Source organism: Scomber japonicus, chromosome 6 (genome assembly GCF_027409825.1).
Source record: "Scomber japonicus isolate fScoJap1 chromosome 6, fScoJap1.pri, whole genome shotgun sequence".
NCBI classification, from domain to species: Eukaryota; Metazoa; Chordata; class Actinopteri; order Scombriformes; family Scombridae; genus Scomber; species Scomber japonicus.
In genome coordinates, this window is record NC_070583.1 from 39,061,928 (window position 1) to 39,075,353 (window position 13,426).

The 13,426-nt window shown below is 43.4% G+C and overlaps 1 protein-coding gene across 1 annotated transcript in view; it reads right to left on the bottom strand.

The window, feature by feature from the left end:
* LOC128360060 (deleted in malignant brain tumors 1 protein-like) overlaps positions 1-8,667 on the bottom strand; it is a 62,418-nt gene extending 53,751 nt beyond the window's left edge. The window contains exons 1-6 of the mRNA XM_053320373.1: positions 8,532-8,667; positions 6,971-7,003; positions 5,654-5,935; positions 4,397-4,702; positions 3,874-4,155; positions 95-400 (exon numbers count right to left, since the gene is read on the bottom strand). Coding sequence (XP_053176348.1) covers positions 95-400; positions 3,874-4,155; positions 4,397-4,702; positions 5,654-5,935; positions 6,971-7,003; positions 8,532-8,574 — 1,252 coding nt within the window. The 5' untranslated portion in view covers positions 8,575-8,667. The remainder of the gene's footprint in view (positions 1-94; positions 401-3,873; positions 4,156-4,396; positions 4,703-5,653; positions 5,936-6,970; positions 7,004-8,531) is intronic.
* Positions 8,668-13,426: the final 4,759 nt, after the last annotated feature.

Consider the following 13,426-nt stretch of genomic DNA (forward strand, 5'->3'; position numbering starts at 1 on the left):
CTGAACAGAAACAAGAGAGTCATCAGTAAAAGAATAAAGTGAGTTTCATTAGAACAGAAATGAAGACAAATCAAAGCTGCAGCTCCTCTTCTACCTGAGCAGGTGAGTCCAACAGCTTTACCAGGTGAGCAGGTTCTTCTAGCTGAGTCTGATCTTCTACAGTCCAGGAGAGCAGACTCATGGCCTCCACACTGGAACTCTTTGGTCCACATTGGAGCCTCCACTTCTCCATAGAGCGCCCCCTGGAGGACTGAAGGAGTCCCACAGCCAAGCTCCCTACAGACCACCTCTGCATCCTGCTGGTCAAAGTCAGCTTCACACACTGAGGACCACGACTGGTCAGACTTCACCTCCAGTCTGCCTGAACACAGACTAGCCCCATTCACCAGCCTGACAGAGTCTGGAGAGAGAGAGGATTTAATATTTAATACTGATCTTTATTTACCACCTTATATATCATGACAAACATAAAACATCTCAGGAGGTCCCCTCCTGGAGCTTTGGAGTCTCTGGTAGCCGGGCCTCGGCCTCTGGACAGGAATTGATCAGATTTTATTGATACCAATACAATAATCTATTCTGCTAGTTGGTCCAGTTCTTCATTGATTCTCTTATCAATTCCTGATCAAATGTTTTGTGTGGAAAGAAATTGTCCTACACAAGTTTCAGGGACAACAAAACAGTTTGATTGTCTCCACTGTTAATCAATGATGTTGCATGCTGATGAATATGTTGGTAAGATAAATAACATGCAAATAATGCACAGCCAACAGTTCATTACTTAAATAATGAATTTGAAAGTGTACCAGCATAGAAATGCAGTTGTTTTGCTGCCTTAATTGTACACAGCCGGTTGCTAGGGCGACAGTGTATAAGTACGGCCCTTCCCCTTGCGCTCCCTCTGACGCATCACTTCCGGGTCAAGGTGTTTTCCCGTGCAGGTAAATGTCATGCGCTGCTGCTGCTTTAACTCACTGGTCGCTTAGTGTCTTGCTTAAGGACTGATCTATTTTTATTACTGAGTAGCGACTGAGTGCTCCGCTCCATGTCGTGTCACTTCTGTCGGTGGTAAGTCTCTCTCTGTGTGTGTTTGAGTGCTGTCCGGCTGTAGCTAACGCTACTGTGGTCACAGGTAGATGTAGCTAACGCTAGTGTGGTCACAGGTAGATGTAGCTAACGCTAGTAGATGTAGCTAACGCTAGTGTGGTCACAGGTAGATGTAGCTAACTCTAGTGTGGTCACAGGTAGATGTAGCTAACGCTAGCGTGGTCACAGGTAGATGTAGCTAACGCTAGTGTGGTCTCAGGTAGATGTCTGCAGCTGTGTGCGTCTCTCTCTCCCTCCCTCTCCCTGTGCAGGTTTGACCCTGAAAACAGGTACGCTATTTTACATCTAGCTCATTAAAGCCTCTGTAAATTTAGCTTAGCCATGCTAATTTAATGTTTGCTGCCAGGGAGCGCTCATCAGCTGGCTGAAATCCACCGGTGGCGATCACGTGACCCGCCACCAGCTGATCGGGACCGCTGCTGCTTTGTGCTTTGTTTTGTTTCCTCTTTTCGTCTCCTATTCGGTTCTCCTTGGTTTCGGCCTTGTCTGCTTCTGAACCCTCTATCTGTCTATCACAGACTGGATCTCCGGGACTTTGTCTTGGCTGTTTTGGTGCAGCTGTGCTGTTTTGAGACGTTCACCTCTGCTGTTTAACACACTACGGTGTCTCCAGCAGCACCTAGTTCATTGCTACCTCCTCTGCAGCTCTGTGCTGCTCTATAGATTCAGGCTGCGGCTGGCTTAGCCTGTAACGGACAGCTTTAACTTACTTTAGGTCATTTTTAACTGAACAATGATTTAATCCTATTTTCTGGATAATTAGGGCCCAAACTGACCAGCGTGAAGCCCTATTGTATTTGTAAGGATTATTATTTTTCTTTTTTGTCTGTCACAATGATGGCCTTCCTGACAGCCTAAACTTGCCCCAAAAGTCACTAAATTTTGCACACAAGCCAGACCCGGCGAAAACATTGATATTTTGTGGTTTACATAAATGGGCGTGGCAAAATGGCTCTGTAGCGCCCCCTTGGAAAATGCATAAAATTGCACCCCTTGCCACAGATTGACATAGACAAATGAAACTCGGTACACATGTTCATCTTGTCAAAACGCACCAAACTGTTGCCATGACAACACATTCAATGCCATGAAATACGATTACAGTTTTCAGGAGCAAAGGATGTCTCCACGGTAACGAAACTCAGCACACACCTCTGGAGTGGGTTCATTTAACATCCTATATACTTCAATGGGATGGGCGAAACTAAACGGCTCAATAGCGCCCCCTTGAATATTTCAAAATTGAACCTCAGCCTTCACAATTGACATAGAAGAATGAAATTCACTAGGGTTATGTATCATCTCCACACGCACAAAAACGCCATTTGGACCCATACCCTAAGTCCAACAGGAAGTCAGCCATCTTGGGAAGAATGCTCAATTTTGGTAAGTTTTTTGCTCATTTCCAGGCCTCATATTTGAACGAACTCCTACTAGGGATTTTATCTGACCAACTTCAAATTCACTCAGAAACATCTTGAGACATTGGAGATGAAAAGTTATCAAAAGCTTTTTATGACTTCTTCCTGTTGGGCGTGGCTGTGCGGACAATTTCGATGCTTCACCATAAAGCAGGAAGTCCTTATAACTCCTGCATTGTCCCATCTACACCAAATTCATCATGCATGTAGAGGGTCCCACCCTGAACACATCTATGCATCAATACTGCTTCATATACACAGCGCCACCTACTGGACACAGGAAGTCAGCCTCATATGACAAACATCCAATTTATATGAAATTTACAGGATGTGTTCTCCACATCATACACCGCAACATGACATATAATTACTGACTGATCTCTAGCGCCACCTAGTGGACACAGGCAATGTGACTCAGCCCCATCACACAATGTTCATTAAAAGCCCGGGTGCCAAGAAGTCTACGTGCCCGCTGTGTCTGCCCTGCGACTGTAGCATGCACCGCCATGCACGTACAGCACATTTCGTTGTTTTGGGGCGGTGCATGGGGGGCGAGGGCCCGTTCATCGCTGCCTGCAGCTTTAATTAGGGCCCGAGCGCTGACAAGTCAGTGAGGGACCTATTGTTATTGCCAAAATCTTTACTCACGTTTTTCTTCTCTGACATTCATGGGTTTTTTGAAGTCCTGAATATATATGAAAACTCATGAAATCTTGCACACAAATTTTATAAATTAACGTGATTGGACATGGGTGTGGCAAGGGGGCCCCAAACGTCGGGTCATGTGACCAAAAATCCTCTCGGATCTACATGAAATTACACTCACAGAGTCACGAAACCGGCCACGTAGGTTCCAAATCATGAGTTCTTTCATTTTATACCACATTTGCCCCAAACTTTGCCCCAACAACTCAGCAGCGCCCCCTAATGCCTTTTCCCGCTTAGTACGTACTGACCAACTTGAAAACTCCTGATGATGAGTCCTGCCTCTATGAACAGCAGTGCCAATCACATGCTGCTTGTTCCAGCTGTGTCAGTGTCATTTGTGTTCAGACACAGACCAACAACTATATTCATTTGTGATGTAGTTGTTTGTAAGGTGGATGTGACTGAGCTGGCTCAGGAGAACTGCAGAGTGTGTGAGTGAACCACAGCAGGTTGATTAAAGGTTCAGATTGTTTCAGTTTGAATCAATGAGCCTCCAGGAACAACCTAATTTCTCTACCCTTTAGGAAGCCGTCATCCTCCATAAGTTTACAGTTCAGTTCAATGGAAACCACCAACTATCACTGTGACAGAGGAAGGAGAGTATTACTGTCAGAGATGATGTCACTGATGGACTTACCTGAGCAGGTGAGCTCCATGATGGAGGAAGAGTAATCTGATGATGCACAGTCCCTCAGTGCAGATCTAGACGGAAGACAGTCAGGTGTGATCGTCCATACAAGTCTGTCTGAGGACTCCTTTCTGCTTCCTGTTGAAACAGCAGAGCCACAGTCCAATTCTCTGCAGGCAACAGCTGCTTCCTTCAGGGTCCATAAGAAGTCTCTCACTGGTCTCCACTCTCCCTGTTTCACCTCCAGTGTACCTGCACAGCGACTGGCTCCACCCACCAACCTGACAGTCTCTGAACAGAAACAAGAGAGTCATCAGTAAAAGAATAAAGTGAGTTTCATTAGAACAGAAACAAGAGAGTCATCAGTAAAAGAATAAAGTGAGTTTCATTAGAACAGAAACAAGAGAGTCATCAGTAAAAGAATAAAGTGAGTTTCATTAGAAGAGAAACAAGAGAGTCATCAGTAAAAGAATAAAGTGAGTTTCATTAGAACAGAAATGAAGACAAATCAAAGTTGCAGCTCCTTTTCTACCTGAGCAGGTGAGTCCAACAGCTTTACCAGGTGAGCAGGTTCTTCTAGCTGAGTCTGATCTTCTACAGTCCAGGAGAGCAGACTCATTGCCTCCACACTGGAACTCTTTGGTCCACATTGGAGCCTCCACTTCTCCATAGAGCGCCCCCTGGAGGACTGAAGGAGTCCCACAGCCAAGCTCCCTACACACCACCTCCGCATCCTGCTGGTCAAAGTCAGCTTCACACACTGAGGACCACGACTGCTCAGACTTCACCTCCAGTCTGCCTGAACACAGACTAGCCCCATTCACCAGCCTGACAGAGTCTGGAGAGAGAGAGGATTTAATATTTAATACTGATCTTTATTTACCACCTTATATATCATGACAAATATAAAACATCTCAGGAGTTCCCCTCCTAGAGCTGTGGAGTCTCTGGTAGCTGGGCCTCGGCCTTTGGACAGGAATTGATCAGATTTTATTGATACCAATACAATAATCTATTCTGCTAGTTGGTCCAGTTTTTCATTGATTCTCTTATCAATTCCTGATCAAATGTTTTGTGTGGAAAGAAATTGTCCTACACAAGTTTCAGGGACAACAAAACAGTTTGATTGTCTCCACTGTTAATCAATGATGTTGCATGCTGATGAATATGTTGGTAAGATAAATAACATGCAAATAATGCACAGCCAACAGTTCATTACTTAAATAATGAATTTGAAAGTGTAGCAGCATAGAAATGCGGTTGTTTTGCTGCCTTAATTGTACGCAGCCGGTTGCCAGGGCGACGGTATATAAGTACAGCCCTTCCCCTTGCGCTCGCTCTGACGCATCACTTCCGGGTCAAGGTGTTTTCCCGTGTCGGTAAATGTCATGCGCTGCTGCTGCTTTAACTCACTGGTCGCTTAGTGTCTTGCTTAAGGACTGATCTTTTTTTATTACTGAGTAGCGACCGAGTGCTCCGCTCCATGTAGTGTCACTTCTGCCGGCGGTAAGTCTCTCTCTGTGTGTGTTTGAGTGCTGTCCGGCTGTAGCTAACGCTACTGTGGTCACAGGTAGATGTAGCTAACGCTAGTGTGGTCACAGGTAGATGTAGCTAACGCTAGTGTGGTCACAGGTAGATCTAGCTAACTTTGTGTGTCTAACTTCTCTACCCTTTAGGAAGCCGTCATCCTCCATAAGTTTACAGTTCAGTTCAATGGAAACCACCAACTATCACTGTGACAGAGGAAGGAGAGTATTACTGTCAGAGATGATGTCACTGATGGACTTACCTGAGCAGGTGAGCTCCACCATGGAGGAAGAGGAATCTGATGATACACAGTCCCTCAGTGCAGATCCAGACTGAACAAGGTAGGGTCTGATCCTCCATGCAGGTCTGTCTGAGGACTCCTTTCTGCTTCCTGTTGAAACAGCAGAGCCACAGTCCAATTCTCTGCAGGCAACAGCTGCATCCTTCAGGGTCCAGTCAGAGGAACTCATTGGTCTCCACTCTCCCTGTTTCACCTCCAGTGTACCTGCACAGCGACTGGCTCCTCCCACCAACCTGACAGTCTCTGAACAGAAACAAGAGAGTCATCAGTAAAAGAATAAAGTGAGTTTCATTAGAACAGAAACAAGAGAGTCATCAGTAAAAGAATAAAGTGAGTTTCATTAGAACAGAAATCAAAGCTGCTTGTTATCTGAATCAACACAGTAACACTTCTACACTGTTTGCTTCTCAGCTGTGAGTTTGGTTTCTCTCTGTAATATTCATTTTAAACAAGGTCAGATAGACTGTCCCTACTGTTTAATGCTGCTTTGCACCTGCTCTTATTTATTTATGGAATTGTTTGAGTTGTTATGTGATCTCATGTCTTTAGTGAGTGTTTGTTTTTATTAAGACAAATTAATTATAATAAAGCTTTTTAATTGTTGAGTCTTCAGTGCTGTTCAGTAACTTGAAAATGATGCTTCAAAGAAAACATGAATGGAATAGTGATGAGATCGTAGATCGTGATCCTGCCTTAAATAATAGTGAAAGATATTTTTCCATATTGCTCACCGCTAGTTGAAAATGTTACTGAATAATTTCTGACTTATAATATGAACATATATTCCTCCGTCTCTCACATCCTCACTGGGAGGAGCTGAGGAGACACGTTAGCTAAATGGAAAGAAATCACTGCCTCTTTTATTACAAAGTGCATTAAATTTACTCTCCTACATTTTATCTGAGTGTTGAAATTCAGTGTGTGTAAATTGATCCGATATGTCGAACCCTCGAATGTCCACGATGGAACAAAAAAAGAGGCGTTCATGGCACTGTGTCTGCAAACAGTTCCACAGTGCCATGCATTGCATTTTATAGATATAGAAACTTAGTGGTGTTCAACTCTACAGTGAACAGGGACATAAAACTGTGTCTAATATCTGGATTTTCACCTTTTACTGCTAACATTAGCATATGCTAATGCTAACATTAGCATATGCTATTAGTTATTAGTTTGAAGGATATTTGGTCATAAATCAAAGTGGACTGATTGTCTCCAGCTGATGGAGGTGAGAGTCCTCAGTTCTCAGACCAGATGAGATATATTCTCTGTTTTTACCTGTTGATTGGTGTTTATCTTCAGCCTGGAGTCCTGGAGACAAAATCAGAACATTCATATTTATATTGGTGCAGAGCTGTGAACTGAACAAACACAGTTCATCTCAGTGAAAAACACACAGATCATTGAACTCACTCAGGAGTCATGTGACCAGTTTACCACTGACCTGCAAAGCCACAAACTACATATGTGGACCACAATCGGACTTTTACATTTGTTTTACCTTTAAATGTTCATTAACCAGAAAACTGAGATAAAAAACAACTCAGATTAAAGTGTTGGTTCAGTCTTGGAGGACAGAGACAGTCTGCTAGACATCTAAACTCTTTGTGTTTTCAAACGTATGGTCGGTTTGCTCTGACCTGAATCACTTCATCAACTAAAGTTAAAGGTCCGTACTTTTCCCATCAGCTGTGAAGATGAATTTGAACCAACATGTTTTGTAAACCTGCCCCGTACCCGCTTGTGGATGTGTTACTGAAAGTATTATGAAGTTAAATATGAAGGTAATAAATGTAACTAAAGGAAACCTGTTTATATTTAATAACACAAATGGTTCATGAACAGAGAGTAAATATTATATGAACTATAAACACTAACATTTCATTTCCCTGGAGAAAGAGAGCAGAAACATGTTTTTGTAGATATATTTCCTACAGAAGGCAGACTGCAGTATGAGTGGAAATAATCAACCTGAAAACACAAAAACTGGAAAAACAAACGTCAGTCTGAAATGGACCTTTTTTAATCTCAATGCTTCTACTTTCTGCTTCTTGTTTGAAGATCAGCAGATGAGATGAAACAGACGCTTCATACAGAGTTAAAGGAAAACTACAGTTCATTAAAACGGTCTGATCATGTGACTGCTCGTGTTTCTGACCTATCAGACGTCTTTTTAGTGATGTCACCATGTTCACAGATCTCAGATATTAACTTGTTGAGTTCGATGTTGTTACTGAATTATTAAAAGAAGTCAGAAGTTATGATTTAGTGCAACAGAGCGCTTCATATAGAGTTAATAGTTAATGCAACACAGCAGCTCAAATGACTTCATTACCCAGAAATCCTGCGTGGTGACATCACAAACCCACTGTGTGTGTGTGTGTGTCTGTCTGTGTATCTGTGTGCGTGTTTGTGTGTAGGGGTGTGTGTGTGCGCGATGTGTGTGTGTGTGTGTGTTTGTGTGGGTGTGTGTAAATATGTGTGGGTGTGTGTAAATATGTGTGTGTGTGTGTGACAAAGTTCAAAGGTCTCTGATTGGCCGCTGCAGTTACTTTTTACTTTGATGACTTTACATACTAAACACTTTGTCCAGTTTTAATTGGACGACTGGATGTATTTCTGTCATCACACAAAAGGTTTTGAAAATGTGTTTGAGTTTAAAGTGATGAAAAATAATGTGAACTCATAGAGGAGCATCAAAATCCAACTTATTACAACTTCCATGGAAACACATGAGTCATTAAACTGTGTGAAAACTATCAGCTGCTTTTCTTCTTCATGACTTTTACAGGTGAGGTTTTGAAGCTTGAACACATTGATGATTAAAGCAGAGTCCTACCTGAGCTCCACAGCAACAGCAACAGCATCAGCAGGAGATCCATGACCAGGTAGACCGTCTGTCTCTGTCTGACCCACTCGTCAGCTCTCCTCTGACAATCACATGTTTCATCTTTTATTTCATCAGCCGTGAAAAAAACCAAGTGATCCGCCTCTTCTCAGAAGTGATGCGCGCACCTCTACACAAACACACACATCTCTCCACACACACACACACACATCTCTACACACAAACACACCTCTACAGACACACACACATCTCTACACAAACACACACACCTCTACACACACACACACATCTCTACACAAACACACACACCTCTACACACACACACACATCTCTACACACACACACACACACACACACACATCTCTACACTCACACACACACACACACACATCTCTACACACACACCTCTACACACACACACATCTCTACACACATACACACACACCTCTACACACACATCTCTCCACACACACACACCTCTACACACTACTAATACAGTTTTTCTCTATTGCCAAAACACAAAACCCAGTACTCTAAACCAAATGACCAGTTGCCTCAACACATTTAGTAAAACTACCCCCCCCCCACAACCACAAACACAATTCACCTTGTTCTGGCAATATTTATTTATCAATAAGCACAAAGCCGGTAACGTTGTCTTTCTCTAGTTTATTCAGTCGTCTGCAGACGGACTCCTTCTGTCTCAAGCGTGAGATGAAAAAGCGAGCCCCGAGCAGAGGAAACAGTCAGATTATATACAATACATTATCATAGAAAAGGGAGACATTGTTCTATCAACAGACCAATGTCATCACAATAGGCACGTCATCACGTGTATACAATCAGGACAATAGTTAATCAGTAGACTATAACATACATGATGTTCCATCAAAGGTCAATGATATTCCTTAAATCAGCATTTCATGGCATGGTCAACAGATTATGACACACACACATACATCTAATCAAATAACATAACTACTCATTTGCTCAGACAAGATGAATAATAAGAATTTCCATTACATTCCCCCCTTTGAGCGTATTACGCTCACAAACAAACATTAATCATTGAAATTCAAAACTAATGATCAAAAAAATCTGATTAACAACATCTTTTTTTTTTGTCTCAAGTAATCAAAGCAAACAATATTGCTAGATTGAGCAATACTAGATTAAACAGTACTGTCAAAATCATCTAAGTCAGCATAGGGTGGAATCCAGTTCAGAGAGGAACCACCTTCAGATTGAATCATGAATTGCCCAACAGGGGTTTTAACCAATGAAGTGACCAAAGCTTTAATGCAAGGTATAGCACAACAGATCACAACCATAAACACTGTCAGGGTAACAAGCAAAGGTGTCAATGCTCTCAGTAATGTCATTTTCCATCCTCTCTGGGTCAGCCATAACCATGGACTTTGATTCACAGAGTCTTTGAACTTTTGTTCATACAACAGGTCGTTCAGGTGTGAGACAATATGAGTCATATTGTCCGTAATGTCCCACAGGTAGCCGTAACCACCTGCTTGCACGGTGATATCCCCAGGAAGTGCTCTTGTTCAGTGAAGCACTTCCTAGTGAAACAAACAGTTCCTTGTTGTTGGGTGGGGTTTGCAGTCATGACAGATTGGTGAACTCCTGGTTGTTTCACCTGTGTCATGTTCCAGAATCTCGCCGTTGAACCCCCGTAGTTGACGATGCTGATGTTGCACATGTCGATGTCCTTCACAATCCGGTCCTCCAGGGAAACCCCCCAGGGTGAAAGCTACCATGACGCCTAGTGTCTCTGAAACATTCAATGGTGTTGGCGTCACAGGTATTGCGTCTCCCACCCCGTGAGGAAGTTGTGTGCAGACACAGCAGCTGTCATTTGTAATCCTTCTGGCTGTCGATAGTACTACAGCGTACCAAGAATTTTCCTCAGGCTTCAGTAGGGGATGAGTAAACTCAGGCAGCAATTCTCTCCTCTTTCTGCAGTTGGATGCTCTGCAGCTGCTCTCTGAGTTTTTACCCCCCTGTTGTTGTTCAGGCTGAGATGTGTCTTGTTGCAGGAGCAGTAGCAGGACGATGATGACAGTGAGCAGGAATATGCTGCAAATTCCTCTACATCTGTCACCCCTCCAGCGCCACTGTATATTCGTTGGCGTCATTGCATCAGCCGTGGTGCCTCAGCTTACCCCCGTAATCAGTGTACTAGAGACGTGTGGTCCTACTTTAAACCACACCCCTCCTGTTGGTCAGTACAAGGCGGGGGAAAGCGTTGGTTCACTTACTGATGCTCTGCACGCTTGATGGTTTCTCCTCCGTGGGTTCAGGAACCCGTTTGCAGTGGCTGGCGTGTATCCAGGTGGCCCGCTCTGCGACCTTTACTGCTGTTTCCGTGGTGAGGAGGATTTGGAAAGGTCCGTTCCACCTGCGTGCTCTCCAGCTCTTTCTCCTCAGGTCTCTCACTACGACCCAGTCTCCAGATTCCAGGTCATGTAGTTTTCGCTCCGTGGCAGTTGGTAGGTTGTCCTTAGCCTGTTTGTGAATATCAGTAAGCACAGAGGACAGGTTTGCACAATAACGTAACATTTCATCCTCACACTGGCTGGTGTGGGGGAGTTGCCTTTTGACCGGTCCAATTCCTGTATTCATAGGTCGTGCAAAGAGGATTTCAAATGGGCTAAGGCCATTTATGCTTCTGACCCTAGCTCTCATGTGCATCAAAACAATCGGTAGTGCTTTTGTCCAAGTTAAACCAGTTTCCTCACAACATTTAGCCAATTTTCCTTTCAATGTACCATTCTCTCTTTCAACAGCCCCCCTACTGGCTGGGTGATAAGCACAATGTTGCTTCATTTCAATGCCAAAATACTCACCCACGCTCTTAAGGGCTGCGCTCACGAAAGGTGTACCATTGTCGGATGAGATTTTACCTGGAATTCCCCATCTGGGAATTATTTCTCTGATTAGAGCCTTGGCTACTGCTGCTGAGTCCTGCTTAGAAGTGGGAAAAGCTTCTACCCATTTGGAAAACATGTCAACAAAAAACCAAACAGTATTTCTTTCCCTCACTAGGCGTTAGCTCAATGAAATCCATTTGTAAGTGATCAAAAGGTTTTTGTGGTGGTGGATGCGCACTCTGTTGCATCTGGACGCCTCTGCCTGCATTGTTAGTAGCACAAATCACACAACTTTGACAAAATTTTTGGGAAAAGTTAGAGAAACCCTTTGTGAACCAATACCTCTGTATTTCACTCATCATTCCCCCTTTTGACACATGATCCCCCATGTGTCAACTTAGCATAATGAGGAAATAAGTATTTGGGTAGACAAGGTCTACCATTAGGCCTGCTTTCTTCCAAGCCATCCTCTCTTCAGGGCTGGCTCTGGCCTGTAGGTCAAACAAATCAACTGTGGATGTCAGTGGTGAGTTAACAATAGCAAGACATTGAATGTTATTGTTAGTGTTATCTAGCTGTGCCGCTGTTTTGGCTGCAGCGTCAGCTCTGGCATTCCCCTGTGAAACAAAATCGTCATTATTTGTGTGTGCTTGGCATTTGCAGATAGCAACCTGTTTTGGAAGGAGGACAGCATCGAGAAGTGCAGCAACCAGGGCATGATGGGCTATAGGTTTGCCTGTTGATGTTAAAAAATCTCTATTGGCCCAAAGACGGCCAAAATCATGTACCACTCCCCATGCATATCTACTGTCAGTATATATGTTGGCTGTTTTGTCAGCTGCAATCTTGCAAGCCTCTGTCAACGCTACTAATTCTGCTGCTTGTGCAGAATAATTTGAGGGAAGTGGCTGTGCAACAATTGTGTCATGTAATGTTGTAATAGCAAAGCCCGTTTGGTTTTTACCGGTTGTTGAGTTTCTCGAGGCTGAGCCATCCACAAACAGTTCCAGGTCAGCGTTCTGCAGAGGTGTGTCCTGCAGATCAGGTCTGGGGGAACAGGTTTCAGTTATTACTGCCACACAGTCATGTGGTTGTCCATCGTCTGGTGTAGGGAGAAGAGTTGCAGGGTTAAGAACATTGCATCTTTTAACAGTTATGTTAGGCATATCAAGCAGAATTGTGTTGTATCTGAGCCACCTTGCTGTTGACAGGTGGGAAGTTTTCTGTGCCACAGCTCTTAGACATGTAGGAAGTCCTGTAGCAACCGAGTCAAGTCTTGATGAGAAATAGGCTACCGGTCTCTGTCGTCCCCCATGGTCTTGTGTCAATATTGAAGTCATGTACCCACCCCGTTCGCCCACAGTCTGTGTGAATGGTTTGGTGCAATCCGGAAGGCCCAATGTTGGTGGGGATTGTAATGCCAATTTCAAATCAACAAAGGCTTTTACAGCCTCAGGTGTCTAAATGACTTTGTCTTTGGGATCTACTGTCTGCAGTATGACATCATTCCTAAAAACTCATTACCTATTTCTTTGTTTCAGGCTGTGGAATGTTTTGGATTGCTTCAATTCGTTTGGGTGAGAGGGTTTTGCCCTCTGCTGTGATCACATGACCCAGAAAAGTGACTTGTTTTGAAACAAACTGAAGTTTTGACAAGCTGGCCTTGTGACCGTTATCAGCCAGATGGTTCAGAACAGCGAATGTGTCTTGTACACAGGCTTCCTGTGTGAGAGAGCAAATCATTAGGTCACCCACATATTGCAAAAAAAAAATACTACCAACTGGTAAGTTGAGTGAATTTAGATTGTCTTTTAATGCTGCATTAAAAATGGTTGGAGATTCAGTGTAACCTTGACAGAGCCTAGAAAAAAATGTACATTTTGGACTCAAATAAAAAGCAAACCAAAATTGGCTCTTTATCCACTGGGATACTAAAAAAAAAATGCATTTTCGAGATCAACAACAGAGAACCATTTACTGTCAGATGGAACTCGAAAGAGA